The 17,300-nt window shown below is 38.8% G+C and overlaps 1 protein-coding gene across 3 annotated transcripts in view; it reads left to right on the top strand.

The window, feature by feature from the left end:
* Positions 1-569: 569 nt before the first annotated feature.
* Positions 570-17,300, top strand: part of PCDH15 (protocadherin related 15) — a gene marked incomplete at both ends in the record, with an annotated part of 382,058 nt that continues 365,327 nt past the window's right edge. For all 3 annotated transcript variants that reach the window (XM_080620329.1, XM_080620327.1, XM_080620328.1), the window contains one exon: positions 570-660. In XM_080620329.1, coding sequence (XP_080476455.1) covers positions 570-660 — 91 coding nt within the window. The remainder of the gene's footprint in view (positions 661-17,300) is intronic.

The following is a 17,300-nucleotide window of genomic DNA, read 5'->3' as shown; positions in this document are numbered from 1 at the left end:
TTTCCTTTTTTGTACATGCGGGATGTGTTTTGTTTGGTTTCTCCCCCTTTGCTGGGCATGAACCAACAGTCTGTCTCATTAAAGAAGGCCATTTATGGCGTTCATTTGTGTTTTTCTGCTGGCTGATGTCTTTGAATACTTGGTCCCTCCTGACTTCTGCAGTTGAACACTAGTCTTAATAAGTGGAATTTGTCTGATACTGTCACTTCTCTAAAATGCTTTAAAGCATAAAGCTAAAGCAGGATGGATAACGTAAATATTGTATGGAAATTACGGAAATTAGACCTGATGTAAGCAAGAAACTTACATTTTCTTTACTTGGAGGCCTATGCATACAGGATTATCAGATTAATGAGTACATGTGTATGTATTGATGCCAATGGGATTAACCTAGCTTGTTTTAATAAAAAATGTTACACTCATAGACTGTATTTATACCCTACATAGTTACAGATACGTAGTTACCTGTGAAATAGTTTGTAATCACTCACCTTTCTGTAATTTGGTTGACTAATGCATGTGTCAAATCTTTATTTTTCAGATCTGCCTTGAGTGAAGTTTGACAAAAAATGTTACAGCGATTTTGTCTCTGGAAATGGTTAGCTGTAGGGATTGCAATTACTACTACCTTAGCATGTTGTTTGGCCCAGAACGATGAAGGTAAGGCTTTTGCTGTGGGATGATTCTGTGATTTCATTTTAATTCCTTTGTGCCCTTCCCTCCCTCTTACCTGCTAATTATTACTTTAAAAAGTAATTTGATATTTTTAGGAAAGACAGGTTACAATAGAAATAGATCTGGGTATGTTTCATGATTTTAAGCATCTGCCAATGATTATATTTTACGAAACTGTTGATTTACCAGCCAAGATAAAATCTTAGGCTATGATTATTCAGTATTGGACTCTAGCATTAAAATTTGTTTCCTCTTGTTCATTGAACAAATACTTTACCTTTGTTTGTAAACTGATGGTTACACAACTCAGAACAGGAGTTTGAGAGAGAATAATATACAAGGCTGTATACATGCCTGACCAAAGACTTGAGAAAAGATCCACAATGAGGGTCTTCTAGAGAAACAGTACTTCAGAAATCCTGAAACATGCCACCAGTAGCTCATGTACTTTCTCACAGCATTTTTGTTAGATTTAATAAAGAGATGCTAGAAATGTGTTCTGCCAATTATCTATAGTAATAAAAAATTGGGGCTTTTCTGTTTGGTTTTGTGGATTTTTGTTTTGGGTTGGTTTTTGGGTTTTTTTGGGTTTTTTGTTTTTTTAATTGCCGTCTACCAGTTTGGCTTTTTATTAGCTTCTTATACTGATTGCTTCCAACAATTCTGTGAAAACTTCAATAAAAATCACTTGCGTCGCTAGAAAACAGAGAAGACCTGAAAATACATATTGTTTTAAAATCAGGGCTAAACTTTTGGATGACTTAGCATTATATCTACTTGACATATCCACAACTTTGAAGACAGTGTACAGACAGTATCAGGGTTTTACCAACTTTCTTTTAGTGCCTTAACTTAGCTTCTTGAAATTTCCCATTTTCTGTCTAAGCCAGTGTTTCAGATGAGCTTAAAAGTATCCCTGCCAGCGTGGTCACATCATGATATTTCTCCTGGGTTTTGCAGGATCCTGACTCATAGCATTTTGTTTAGCACGGAACCTAAACTTGCAATTATTCTTAATGATAATGTTCATTTATACATTCTGAACAGAGGGACCTTACTTTTCAATGGATATAAATTTGATGCATATAGTCAAAAGTATTGTTACTTTACTGGGGGGAAAAAGTTCAGAAATACTGTTGCTTGAGTAACATGCAGCACCCCAATGCAAACTTGAAGAATGAACTGATTTAGCTAAAAGTACTTCAAATTCCATAATGCTATAATAAGAAAAAAATATACAGAAATTATTTTAGACCAGGGTGGGGTACTGGTTGGTCAACAGATGCCACCCCGATAAGGAGGCAATGCTTACATAAATGATTAGTTTGAAATATGTTTCTTGCAGCTAAATAGAATACTATTTCCTGAACTTGGATCATTGCAGAGAAGTACTTTGGCATGTCTGGGGCTTGTAGAGTTGTTTTAATTTGCAATAAAATTTGTAATCTGAAGTATAGGACAGATGCAATTCTTTTAGTAATCACAATTTAAAACAGTGTAGTTATTTCAACAGTAGAACAATCTTGAATACAAACAGGAAAAATCAATTGCAGCAGAAATTATAACCTATTTCTTTGCATCTAGCATGCAAATGATCTGGTTTTGTGGTTGTAGCTGTGTATAGTTAGTTGCATGCCTCTCTTACTGCATTTTGGTCCATTAGCTCATACTTTCCCTATTTCAGATGTTTTTGCTTGACCTCCTGAGTCATCAAATCTTCCCCATCCACAGCAATTAATGATGTTACAAAGCAGCCTTAAAAACTTTGTCAAGGACTGCCTTGGAAATGGTCAGGCTGCTTTCTTCCTATACTTATTACAAAGCTTCCCCAGAATCTCATTTGCTTATTTGGCTCAATACTCTTGTCTTCTAGAAATGAGACAATTTATTCATGGCTAGCTGGTAGTGCCTGTGTAATCTTTAAGTTCAGGTAATGTGTTTCCATCACTGGTGTTTCTGCTTTCCATCCAAAGGAACATTTAGGGCAATAATTTGCCCTTTTGTTTTCTGCTTGCTAAACAGGTTTCTGTAGGATATCCTTGCAATGTATGTTTTCTTTCCCCTCATAATCCAGGTAGTCCTGCTATGTCCCTTTCCTAGATAAATTTCTTTCTTTAATGTGGTTGCTGACGTTTATATTTTATGTCCAAGTGATAGCCTGACAGTTCTTTATGATGCCAACTGTGGTCTGCTGTCTCTTTTGGGGTTATTTTACTCAGTAAAGTGTATTGTGTACATTAGTGGCTGGCGGCTGTGCTGTGATGTAATACAGTTCTTTTTCTGTACCATCTGTAACTGATAAGCATGGGCCTTTAGGAATTTTTTTTTTTTTTTTTTTTTTTTTATTTTTTTCCCCATAACAGTGCTTTTGCCAGTGGTGTCTAAGTGACATGGAAAGCAATCTCAAATTTGTGCTCAAGTTTTTTTTTCCATTTGTTCCACTAAATAAGTAATAAATTTGTGTCCTTTTTTTCTTGTTCCAAATTTTCAATGAGCTGAAATTTCAGGCACATTACTACTCATTTGTAGAGAACTCTATCACCTTTCAGGACTAATTACCCATCTGAACTGTCTCCTTGTCATTCCATTTTAGCCAGCTCTTTTCAGGTAGTACTTACAATTTTCATACTAATCCATTCTTTTCAGCTTACTTATTTCCTGTGGGAAATTCCATATTGATGGAATGCAGATACTTTGTATCTATTGTAGTCCCTTTGTATTAAAATAACCCTTCCCCCCAAATTATGAAAATAACTATTCTGTTGTTAGGGAATTATCTTATTAGTCTCAATATACAGTTGATGAACCCATCCAGTGTTTTCTTACAATGATTTCTTTGATTATTCCTTTACTCAGTCATATGGTATGCTGGAACAAACATGGCTGGGTAATGTGTTGGAGGGTTTTTTTGGTTGTGTTTTTGGTTGTTTGTTTTTTGTATTTAAAAAAGAAATCTGGACTTGCGATTTCTGCTGCCCTTAGTTGGCTCTTTTTCAAGCAGGAATGTTGCGAAGCATTTTTTTTTTTTTCCCTAGTAATATTTTAGCTTAAGTAAAAGTAGAAATGTCAGTTATAGGCTTGCAATATATGAGATTAGGTCAGCTACAATCTCTTATTTTTACAGTGCTTCTCTATTAAATTCAGATGCAAACTCATGCATGTGACTAGAAGAAACACTTTGGCAGCAATCTTCTGGTCAGTAGGGAATTTTAAAACTGTCTATGTGCACTCATGTCACACCAGTCCAGCAAAAATGATCTTTTGATAATTAACAGATTTAATAGTCTTTAGAATTTAGACTTAGTATATACCTGCCATAAATGATATAGCTGTGACCTGGGGGTTACCAGTAATTTATTCTTTTACTCTTGAAAGAAAGGCAAAAATAAATCTGATCACAGCTTAAAACAAACAAACAAACAAAAACCAAACAAAAACCCCCAAAAGATAAAAACCAAAACAAACAAAAAAAAAAAACCCACAAAAAACCAAAAGCAAATCAAAAGCAAACCTGAAGATCCACTAATGAAGGTTGCAATAATTCCATTACAAGAATTTTCCGAAGTGTTTAATGGGTTTATAGTGGTCTGCTTAATATGATGTCTGATGGATTTTTTTGCCTTTTTTTTTTTTTTTTTTTTTTTTTTAAGTAGTCATTTCTGGGGCTGCTTTTAAACCCTCAAGCTTGCTTGTTTTGCCTTTTTATGCACAAATGAATAAAAGGTCGGAGAAGTTTCTTATGTTTCACTTGAAGATTTTTAGCAGTAAAACAAGAATACTGGCAAAAATCTACAATTAATACACTTGGAGATGAGACCATCTTGGTTCTTATGTTGTAATGCAGGTGCAAATTTGGATTGTGTTTTAGGGAGTTCTTGAGGGGCAGTAGGGAAAAGGTTGAGCTTGCAAAGGCTGTATGTTTTCCCCTGCACAATTTGGTAGTTGCTGTCACCCGTCTGTGTGTCTTCTCAGCTGGTTCAGGACTTGTTTATACATAGGTAAGAATTGAGCAATGAGACCTGTTTAAGGAAAATACAATTCTGTAATGCACAAGAATCATAGAATGGTTTTATTTGGACACCGTATCATGTAATATCCAAAAATGCCAAAATGCCAGTGCTTGAATTCCATTTCCATTCAGAACAGAAGCAGTACTTATGTTACAATATATGGAAAAGTAGGAATGATCTATTTAGATTTCCCCCCCCCCCCCCTCAAATGTACAGGTAAATTTGGACTGGGCACCAAACTAGTATGACAATGTCTTCTAATCTTCTAGTTTCAGACTCATTTCCTTACATTCGACAAATCTAGACTGTTGAACAAGAGATGTTCCATTGACATCTCCACTGGGGAATATGTATCTGTCACTGATGGCTCAGTGGCTTTTGTATAATTCTAACCTACTAACTGGATCTTTCCTGAGAGTATAGGACTTGTTAGCAGGAGTGTCTTTGCAGGACAATTTCGTACTTGGGAAGCTCGAAGGAATACACGTTAGAGTTGTCATTGCAGTTTAATTTACCATGTAGTTGGATGAAAAAATCCAAATATAATTTCCTTTGTTTTAAATAGAAGATATTAGATACTGATTTTTGTCCTTAAGCTAATGAAGGACCTTGAAGGGTGAATTGTTTTTTTGGGGGAGTATAGACTTGTCTGGGATAAAATATATAGCAGGAGGAAACTGAGGAAATCACTGACTTCACCAGGAATTAGTGGAAAACTGTGATTGCTAGGTATTAAAAATACCTCAAATCATGGTGTATGCATTTAGGTTGTGTTGAACACTAAGCACCTACAGCGAAGCTAGTTGGCTGTGTGGGATGCTGTCCAAGGTAACAGCTTGCCAGGTGAGCGCAACCATCTGCCTGGCTGTGCTAAAGAATAATCTACTACACCCCCCTGCTAGCTACTGTTTTTACTACAACTAAGAGAAGGGTGCATGGGGATGGCTGGTTTAAACGTAGGTAGACCTTGTTTGTATCAACATGAAGATTTTTGGCATCAGTATCAAAAGAACAGAAACGCTTAATCCTGACTTCTTTTGGACACTGGAAAAAAAAAAACAAACAAACAAACCCCACAACAAAAAAACAGTAACAAAACTCAACCCCCTAAAAAACCAACAAAGACCCAAACAAACAAACCCAAACTACTACATGAGCAAATACAGCTCATTTGGTTTATTTTCCATTTTCTCAGTATGCTCAGCTGACAACTGTACGGCTGCATAACTGCTAGATCTGCAGCAGGAGAGGGTGATACCAAGACTGGAAAGGCTTAAAAGCAACTTCCAGGTTCAGCATAATGTGAAACTGTAGCCTCATTGGATTCTTAAACTGGGACTCAGACTATGCAAGGCATGTGGGGCAGGCAGGAAAAAACACATCTCTTGCCAACTTCAATGCTTAGAAGGTGTTGAACTAATAGAGATGAAGTCCATATATAGTTAGTGCTGTCATCTGAAATGAAATAAAATTAAGGCTAATCAGAAGGTTCACTTATCCAAATATTTATTTCAATTCATAAGCATTTAGCAGATGTTTGGGGGGTTTGGTGTATTTTTTGTTTGGTTGGTTTTCTTTTTTTTTTCTTTCATCAGGATGTAAGGAGTAGCCATTTAAATTGTCTTTATCTTTACCCTGAGTGGGAGATTGCTTTTTAAATAAGGAGTTTCTGCTGAGAAACACAACTTTGCCACGAGGATTGTTCAGGCATAAGCTCCTTCAGCTCTTTTTCTGCTGCATGGGGCTTCCTCTATTAGCTACTGTCTTTTATTCAGTCTAGCAGAGTCTTATGCTACAGAAATTGAATAACTAAAGGGCCTTACAAATCACTTCAAAAGGCTACTTTAAAAATAAAATGCTTTTAGACCTTGATATATTACTGTTGGGCAGGAAATTAACTCAGGAAAATGCATATTTGAATACATGTAGCTCATTTGCCATTCCCTGAGCTGTATACTGTACATATCCAATGAAAGAAGAGAAATGCAAGCAGGTGCTTGCCTAAGGGCTGCCTTGGAAAACCTCTGTTCTTCAGAACAGAAGTAATTTGTTTGTTTTATGGAAACTTGCTGCTTTTGGTTGTGAGCTCTGGCACTTGGCTCTGCAGTAAACATAAAGGGCAAGAAAGCTATCCTTGATGTCTTTGAAGTGTAATTCAGCCATTAGTTCCTCTAAAGGGTTTAGTTCTTCAAAGTGTAACTGATGGGGTGACTTGAAGTGCCACTAACAATGCTTTCAGCCTGCAGATCATCAATTTCCTTTTAGCAGGAGGCAAGTTAAATTTGTGAAATATGGACATCAGAAACAAGGTTGATCTCAGTCAATGTGCAAATTTTAGCCCTTGATCTCCTGGCAGAAGTGACAGAGTACTCTGTGTGCTCCCTGCCATGGTCCTGGGATGGATGAGGCAGGAAGCCACTTACTGAGAAGTGAAAAATTCCAACATCTGTGGAAAAACCAGACTGTGGCATCCAGCTAGGAACAAGAGTATTCTAGGAATTTGCCTACCAAGTTCTTGCTGGTCAGCCTTATTCTTCAGCATGTGAGGTGGTGTGTGTTGGATTGCTTGGGCTATATATTTGTAAGCACTGATGTTCTTTGAGACTCCATGTTTTGACTGACATGAGACATCCATGGGAGAGCTGTGAATATTGAGCTGGTGCTTTTCCTTCAAGGGACAGGTGACCTTTCTTAAGGTGAGATTCACATCTAGGAAGGGAAGGTGTGGTACAGGGAAAGCAGAAACCCTTGTGAAAGCACAATGTCACAGCTTGTGTTCTCTCTGTAACAGTGGCTTGACAACTCCAATGATACTGGGCTGTGCTCTGAAGAATTAGCAACAGTTGTGTCTGTGCATTCATATGTTGGTTTATAGCCATGGTGTGTCTGTATTAAGCACAGCTAACTCCTGTAGTGATAATTTTGTGCTTTTATGGTAGTATTTGGAAGAGTCTCCAGTGGAGAGATGTATCTGTAACTTTATTTGATAATTTAGTTTGTGTTTTGACATAGTATTACAGTAAGGAAGTCAGGTTTTCTAGAATATTGTATCTGTGATGTACATCTCATGTCCAGATTTCAGAACAAATTTGGCGCTTCCATCTTCTTAGCCAAGACAGGTGCACTGACATAGTGTGAATAAGTCATTACTTTCTCAGATATGGTAGATTTCTTCCTCAGTTCTGTGGGGCTGAGGTAGGTTTTCTGTGTATAGCTGAGTACAGAGGATTATGCTGTAATTGCTCTGTTTATTCTGCATTAAAGGTGTTCAGTCATGAATATTCTTAATCTAATTGCAAACATGTATTAATGTAAAGTGTGTATACACATGTGCATTTTGCATCTCTTCTAAGTAGCATAAAGACATTAAATGCAGCAACCTTTCCTGCTCAGAGCTTAGTTTAGCTCTTCTGACATCTTCCCCTCTGGACTTGACTTACCTGCTGAGGTCCCCCTTCTCCACATTGTGTACATTCTTTATTTCAGTCTAAACAGAACCTGCTTGTTGTAGATAGGACAATGCAAATTTAGTTCTTCAAAATCCTATTCCAAGCAATTCTTTTTGTATTTTTTGTAGTTCCATGTGTTCTGACATAGTTCTTCACTAGATAAATTCCATCTGTGCTAATCCAGTAAATCCATCTCAATTACCTGCTGAATTGCTGTGACACATACAGCTGGATCATCAGAATCTGTTTGTTTTGGTTTATTGCAGGTTTCTCTTAAGCATAAACACATTTGCAGATGAGTAGGTCACTAGTAGTAAAATAGCTCATACCAGTTGACCGTATTTCTTTGCTAGGAGGTCCTTAATAAGAACCAATGTAAATTTTTATTGTGGCTTTTTATCGAAATAACTTTGGAGGAAACCAGGCTTTGCTCTTCAAAAACAATTTCAGTAACTATACTAGTCCGACTTTCAAAAAGCTTACAGATAAATGCTACAAATGTCAGATTTCAAAATCTGCCCATGTCCGTTAGTGCTATTTTTATTATATCATGGTCTACCATTTAGTTACATTGCCTACTTAACTTTAATATGTATTGCAGATATTGAGCTAATTTGTTTATGTTCACATATTGTATATGTAGTAGCAGTTTGGAAACTTAGAATTCTTGGGTGCATCATGGTAATATGGGAGGCTAGTAATTGTTTTTTTTTTTTCCAGTAAGAACTGACTGCAGCAGACTACTTGTGCCAATAAAGAAACTTTGAGCTACTTAGGGTTGAGGTTGGTTGTATGTAGCCTGCAAACATAGATGGATTCCAATCAGTTTTCCATTGCATGATTAGTTGGCTTATGTACCTAAATTATGTCTTAGAAATGTAGTATTCATAGCACAAGTTTTTGTTTTGTTTTGTTTTCCTTTACTGAAGCTTATTTTTAGACCAAATCTTTCTAAAAGTGTTTTCTTAAGATGAAGCAATAGGTCTAGGGATAGCAGTCTGAGCTGTTAGCGTTCTTCTACTATACTCTTCATTGTATCCACAGGACGTGTGAGGAATGGAATGAGGTATGAATTGAAACACAGAGAAACACCCATTTGTTTCTTCTTTCTTGAGGCTTTCCCTTCTTCCTGCTGGCTTGTGCTCTGGTGCATATTCGTTTCCATGCTCAGTCTTCTGTAAATACCTTTTTTGTGCATTATAATAGTTTCTCCCTTATCTTTGGGGTTCCCTCTTCCTCCACTGAATTTCATTATTGTCTTGACAGGCTCCTTATTCCCTCTGATCCTATACTTAATTGTCCCTCCCCTATCACATTACCTTCCAGACACATCTCATTTTTCCTCTTAGTCCAGCAGTAAAAATTATTTTTTGAATGCTTATATGAGAATGTCACATGTTGATAAATAAACTGTGATAGAAGTCATCTCCCTGTTGCTACTATGCTTCAAGTTAATCTATATTTGATGAGAAGTATCTGTTTAAAACAAGGCACAGAAACTTCAACCAGATCAAAACTTGATTGCGTTATGATTTGATTTTGACATAACAAGAACTGATTCATAGCTATGTCCTTTAGAGCACAGGTTCTGTGCATTATGAATTGCAGATTTAGTTCTGAAGCATGTCAAATGCCCAGTTTTGCTTCAGTTCAATTAATCAGGAGTGATGCATTCTTAACTGCATCAAGAACGAGCGTACGTTTTCTGTTTTATCATGTGGCAAAGACATGATTGAAGAGTGGGTTATTGCAAGGATGCTTAAATTACAATAGTAATAAATACGAAGTTTTAGGTAATCAGTATAGAAAAAGATCAGTAGTACTGTAACTAAGTTGTTCTGATAAAAAAAGTGTGAATTTTTTTTTTTTTTTTTCAGAGATCTTGACTTTCTTGTTGAACACTTGGCAAGTGTTTTCTCCTACTTAGGAAGGCTTTAAATAGAGATCTGGGTTTTTCAGCACTTCCAGAGGGTCTGAGTTCATGTCCCAGACAACTGTACCTCTGCTGCAGTGTGCGTAGTGGGAGCAGAGTCATGTGTCTGGGCAATAATTGTAAAGAACAAGCTCTCTCAGCTCATTTTAATGCATTCATTTTACAGTAGTCATTTTCAGATTACGTGATCGTTACTGTTCAGCTGTTGTCTCATTAAATATAATCAGTATTTTTTTTGAATAAAGCTCATGTAAACTCAGCCAGTTGCTAGGGATTTATGTGGAGTGCCTGTGGTGAGGAAATGTCTGGGGTTTTGAACCTAAGCAAAAAACAACCACCAAAAGATCCACAAACCAAACACCCTCCCTTTTCCAGAAATATCGCTGTAGCTTTTGAAGTAACTGCAGATTGTAATTCTGCTGGTCTATGTTGTCTGGTGAATAAATGCCTTAAAAATAGTGAGGAAAAAAATCTGTCCTTTATTGCAGTGTATTGAGGCATGACAAGCCTTAAATTGGTGTATAGATGAATCAAAGTTTCCTCAGCAGCTCCTTATCCAAACAAGGAGGTCTCCTGGCCCTCCTGCTGCACCTCCTTCTAGTTGGGATGCAACATTCCTGAGCTTGCAGTAGGTGATCCTTGAATATCATCCAACAGTCTTGGGCCCTCCTGCCCTCTAGGGCTGTATCCCATGGAACCTTACTAAGCAGGTTCCTGAAGAGGCCAAAGTCTGCTCTTCTGAAGTCCAGGGCAGTGAGCTTGCTGCACGCTCTTCTCACTGTCCTGAGGATCACGAATTTGACCATCTCGTGATTGCTGCAACCAAGGCTGCCCTGGAGTGTCACATTTCCAACGAGCCCTTCCCTGTTGGTGAGCACGAGGTCAAGCATGGCACCTCTCCTTGTTGGCTCCTCTATTACTTGCAGAAGGAAGTTGTCTTCCACACAATCGAGGAACCTCCTGGATTGCTTGTGCCGGGCTGTACCATCACTCCAACAGATGTCAGGGTGGTTGAAGTCTCCCATGAGAACAACGGCCTGCGAGCATGAGGCTGTTCCTATCTGTCTGTAGAGTGCTTCATCTGCAGATTCCTCTTGATCAGGTGGTCTGTAACAGATCCCCACAGTAATGTCCCCCATCGCTGTTCTCCCTTTAACCCTGACCCACCAACTCTCTGTTGACTGCTCACCCGTCCCCAGACAGAGTTCCATACTCTCCAGCGTATCCCTAACATAAATAGCAACTCCCTCTCCTCGCCTGCTGGGTCTGTCCTTTCTAAAGAGCTTGTAACATTCCATTCCAACACTCCAGTCGTAGGAGCCATCCCACCATGTTTCTGTGATGCCTATTATATCATGCCCCCTAGACGTGCACACATCTCGTAATTCCTCTTGTTTGTTCCCCATGCTACAGGCGTTTGTATAGAGGCATCTGAGCCGAGCTCCAAATGAAGCCGGCTCATTGACTGGGGCGGCTGGAATATCTCTACATTGCTCCGAGCATTTATTGTAGGTGCTGGCAACTGACTGGGTGTGTTGGGATGAAATGATGCCCCCCTCGCTCAAGACAGCTAGTTTAAAGAAACCTTGACCAGTCTGGCAAGCCTCCTACCAAAACCTCTCTTCCTCTTCTTCGTCAGATCAGCTCCACCAGCCCCCAGTAGACCTGGCCTACTAACTTGGGTCCCATGTTCAAGACACCCAAACCCCTGACTATGGCACCACCCTTTTAACCATTTATTAACCTGGCCAATCCTCCTAGCCTTTTTGGGGTCCTCCCGTGCATCCTGGAGAATTGACGAAAAGACAATCTGAGCTCCAGAGCCCCTAACCACCTCTCCCAGGGCTCTGTAGTCCTTCTTTATGTTCTTCAGGCTACTGCTATCCACTGGATCACAAGTGGGTAATAGTGGGGCTTACTAGAGCAGGCAGCCTCTCTGCAACATCCCTGATCCGTCCTCCTGGTAGGCAACACACCTCCCTTGAGGCTGGGTCAGGCCGACAGATGGGTGCCTCTGTGCCTTTCAAAGCAGAGTCCCCTACTACTATGATCCACTGCTTTTTTCTGGCAGCACCAGTAGAGATCTTCTTTACCAGTGCACCAGCCGGTTGTTTCCTTGTTAGCCCCCTGCAGTTCAGCAAAGCGGTTCTGGGTGGGGACAACAGATTTAGGAGGAAGCGCCTTGCTTTTAATTGTCCTTTTCCTTCTTTTTTTTTTTTTTTTTTTTTTGTTTTGTTTGTTGTTTGTTGCTATTTCCCAGCTTCCTGGGTTAATGGCCTCCTTTTTTCCTCCATCAACTAGAACTACAGGGGACGCCTGAGGCCCCTGCACAGTTTGGGCCTGGAGCAAGCAGTTCTGCTTCCTTTCAGCTTCCCTGATATCTTGCAGCCTATTAACAGCATCCCGCAGCTCAGGCACCTGCTGCAGGAGGACTTCTACCAGGGAGCACTGAGTGCAGCCCTGCGCATTGTGCACCCTCCCCTCACGAGACCAGTGCAGGCACTTTCTGCACCCTGAGCCCTGCACTGCAGCCTCCCCTCTCATCAGCTCTGTTCGGGTGCCTAAGCTGGCCACGGCCAGGGCAGCCAGAGCAGAGCTCCCAGACCGGGCCCTGGTCATACGGCGAGTGCTCACCATCCCGCTCGCCTGCCTGCGCAAACTGCCTCGACCCGTCCTGTTTGCCCACCCTGTTTGCCGCGCTCCTGATCGCTCGCGCTCCCAGGGACAGGTTTTTACCCACTCAGGGCTGGTGCTGCTCGTCGTGGCTCCGCCCCCTGTGAGTCAGCTGCTCAGTCAGCTGAGCTGTCGGCTCCTGGGCAAGTCCTGTCCAGGACCTGAGGCTCCCTCGGTGGCTCTTTGGCGCTCTGAGTTGAGGCTCCTGGACACTGATCTTCCCCCTGCTCCGTTGTTGAAGGCGTCCTCTCTGAAGCTACTCATCTCAGCAACTCAGAATAGTTTATATGCTTAGGCTACAGTTAGCATAAATCAAATATTTAAATAATGTCCAATTATCATGATGCACCTAGTTAAGCCACATTGCAAAGTGAAGGGCTGAAGAAGTGAAAAAGGAAGTGAGGGAGAGAAGCTGCGTTTTTCAGTTGGACTTGTAGATAAGTGGGATTTCTCTGCCATTAAGGGCTGAGAAGATCTATCTCCTAAACTCCCGATTTTTCACGGAAGGATGGATGTTACAGTCTGAGTTTGAGTGTGTTTACACACAATACCATTTCAGTTTTTCTTTGAGTTCACTAGTGATAAACATTATCATTTTTCACTTTAGAAACATTGAAATGGGGTTTCTATTCAAGGTATTGCAAACTGACAGGCATTTTTAAACATTCTTCTGCAAAGCAGTGAATAGTTTACTGACCTGGTTTGCTATTCTTGATCCTGTACCAAAATACCATAATTTTAGTGTCAGATTTTTAAGCTACTGCTTATTTGCCTGCAATATTGATGAAATGCTAAATACTTGATTTTTTTTTTCCTTTATGATAGATCAAATCCTGCTCTGTGGTATTTTCTGTTGAGAAAACTTTTTCTCTTCATTTGCTAGAATGAGCTGTTTGTATTAACTCAGTTTTACTGACAAGAAGGGTTTTCCGTTAGTAGGATCATCTCTTTTTGGAATGTCATTGCTTTGAGCAGCTACATATAATTCTGTTACTGCCAAGTTGTTCTGTGAAATTAAGGATGTATAATGGGATGGGAGATAAATATTTGACCTGCTGTTTCAGTCTAGCATGAGACTTATTTCACAGCTTATTTCTAAACAGAGTTGTTTGAGTAGACTTATTTGTTAGGTCCTAAAGAGGAACACATAGTTGTAAGCAGTTAGGGGCCTCCCTAACTTAAAAATTTAATTTGAATGTCCAGATGGCTCAAACAAGGCATCTGTTATTGCCTGATGTTGTATTAGTGTTGCTGGAGACTTTTGTTATTTTTCTTTGTAACTCGTCGGCAAACTGGGCAAGTTTTTGGAGATATAGCTTGGTGGCTTTTTTTTTGTTTGTTTTCCAAGATGGATAACAGCAGATTAAAATTAATTACTTAAAATCCACAGTATGTTTATTTGGCAATAATAGTGATAAACAGTAAGACGCCTGACTGTATTTAGGGAGCTCCAAATAAATCTCACGGTTTTGGTCTGTTCGGTGAACGGGCTCACACAGCATCGGCAGTTGTATGATCTCAGTGTTGCCCATGCCCCCACGCTTTCAGCACTCAGTCAGTGCAGAGAAATGAATCCCCTCTAAAATGAAATGAATCTCACTTCTCAGAAAATGGGGAAGTAGTTCCCTGTAACTTAATGTTCATTACGACGTCTGTAGAATTTAGAACAAGATTTGTACCGCTGTTATTGCTTGTAATTCCATGGTATCTGATGTTTTAGCTCAAGGTTTTTGATGTAAAAGAATGAAAACCAGTATTTTAAAGTTTGTGTCATGATTTTCTCCACAGATCAGCATGGTAATTATACTGCAAGGTGCTAAATGGCTTTTTGAGCCATTGGTAATAGACCAATAGACCCTTTTGTTTAGTACGCAAAGTTTCAGATACAAAAGTCAGAAACTTGAGCTCTGTTTCCCTTTGGTGCTTTTTTTTTTCCTTTTTAGGCATTCCAAGTTTTTCTTTTACTGTTTTTTATTGCAAAATTAATTGGAGAAAATCTCAGTGTTGGTTTTAGCTTTCTAATAATTTGAAGTTTTTATATAAAATATTTCATGCTAAATATAAAATGAAAGAAGCATTTGTCGGTGCAGATGAGGAATTTTCTGGTAAGAGGCTCTAGAGAGAAAATTATGATGTTTTCCTTCTGAGAATCATCTAGATGGTTATTTGAACCCTTTTCCCTGCTTGACTACAGTACAGGAATTGCTCAAGGGATTTTCTTTCTTTTTTATTTTTTTTAAATGATGTAAATGCCATCTTATTGGGTAAGTATTGTGTTGTACATGAGAGGAGGACATTAGGGGAACAGTTGAAGTTTTTTCATGTGTGTAAGTGCATTCTGTGAGCTGTTCCATTGACCCTTTACTAGTTGTTTTGGGGTTGGATGGGAGTAGAATATACATAGTTTGTATTTGAATGTGTTTCTGCTATTTTATAACATGCAGCTGTAGCAAATTTTCATAGCCTTAGATTTATTTCAGCAGTAGACATCAATCAAATATGTTGCTTTAAAGTCTTTGTTGATAGAGATTTTGTTTACAGTTTTTTCTTCACTAAACTGTCACGTTCAATAACATATGTTTCTTATGAGACTTTCACAAAGTATGTTTGTCCTGATAGGAAATCTATTCCAGGTCATTTAAATGGGGCATCTGCAATTCCTGCTAAGTATAGTAATACAGTATGTAAAGAAGATGCTTTCATTTGATAGAGATAGGGTTAGGACCATTAACTTGGAGTTGTTTCTATGTTTTCGGTTGGGAGAGACACAACAAAAAGAAAATAGATGGAAAAACCTACCATAAAACGTGCTTCCTCTTTGCTTATCTGCATAACAACATAGTATCTTCTGTAAAAATCATGCTGTTTCTACATGTGCAATATGGTGTGGATATGGTTTGGGAATAGTAGAGAGTTTTTGTTCAGAAATGCTCTTGAATAATTTCTGGGTGAACAGATAATGAAGAGGGAACTTGAATTCAGCAAAGAGAACTGAAAAAGTTACAATGTGTAGCTTTGTGAAGCCCACTTTCTGGGCTATGTTAGTTACAGGTTAACACCGTAAAGCTAAAGACAAGCCCAAGGATTTGTTTTGTTTTCTGGTGCTGTTAAAATTATGAACTTCTGTGTTAACTGAAACTCTAAAATTCTGGTTTTCTTGCAGGGGGGTGGGAGGGAGATAGAAGGAAGGTAGGAGGAGAGGGAAAAGTTGAATGATTTTAAAGTGAAAATTTACCAGTTGTTTGAAAGAAACTGAGGAATACTCTGTCACTGAGTTTGCAATGAGACTGAGGATCCTACAGCCACCAAAAAATACTGGCTTTACTTTCACTATACTGTAACTGCTCTGTGAAATCTTTCTGGCAGTATCTCAAAGGTACACCAGTGGTGTCCATTTTTCAAATCTCAAGTGCACAACCTGTGGGAAAGCAATATTATTTTTCATTTAATGAGCTTTACCACATGAGCAATTAAGAAGACATAATTGAATGAAGCTAATCAGGAAGACACAGAAGCTTGCCCCTGGGATGCTGCTCAAGTCAATTGCTCCTCATATCTACAATTTTATCTGTTTAGTTAATAATACAAATGGATATAGTGGCATGGGCTAGTGGTTTTACAGCTCCAGGGGCTTAGCAGTTTTGTTTTGGTTTGTCTTCAAGCCTTAGTGTTTTTATTCTGCTAAGGAGGCAGTGATTAACAGATAGTGAGAGTCTCTGCTTGGCTAATAACATTCTGGGTGCTCAAAGAAACGTGATGGACACTACTGTATTTTAAATGTCTCTGAGTTGCTCAGTATACAAACTACAGATAAAGCCAGACATTTACAAGCATGGTCTTCACACAGTGAACCTGTTGTCTGAAAATTAAAATAGTTATGAACGTACTGACATGGAAAGATAAACTGAGTAAATGGCTCCAGATAAACAGCTCTTTTCTTCATTACTCAGAAATAAAACTGTAATGAAACAGAATCCTGAAAAAAAAATTTATACTCAAAGAATATAAACAATCATAACTAGAAAATGATACTAAAAATGTCTCATAGCTGTTCTCAGCTGTTTTTACAGTCCTTGTGGGTAGAACCTTTGTATAATTAAATAGTAAAGGTATGAAAAAAAAAATGCCTTATCTGCTTGTTCTTCCACCGTAATCAGTGGCTTGGGATTTATTTTCAATTGTGTATCTGGATAATACAAAATTAATCAACCTTTCCACTACAGTCAGCCTGTATATGGAGTAGAAACTGAGTACTTTTGTGTCAGGTATGCTACTTTATCAGTGCCTGCATGCTAGATAAAACGAAAAAATAAGGTTGAATGAGATTAGGAGGGGAATAGCATTTGGCACTACTGAATGCTAAGAATGCATTTAATCCCTGCAGAAATACCTGTCCAATTGCTGTCTCATCTGCAGGATTATTTTCAATGCTATCTCGTAGATGGAAACCTTACAGAAAGAACTTGAAAGCTCCTCTGTATTTGTATTTCCAGCTACAGAGATGAAACTAAGTCCAGCTTGGGGGCATCACTTTTGCCCTCCTGCTGCTGACCTTGATTT

The sequence above is a fragment of the Psittacula echo genome (assembly GCF_963264785.1).
Source record: "Psittacula echo genome assembly, chromosome: 6".
NCBI lineage: Eukaryota > Metazoa > Chordata > Aves > Psittaciformes > Psittacidae > Psittacula > Psittacula echo.
This window is presented reverse-complemented; position numbering and strand designations above follow the sequence as displayed.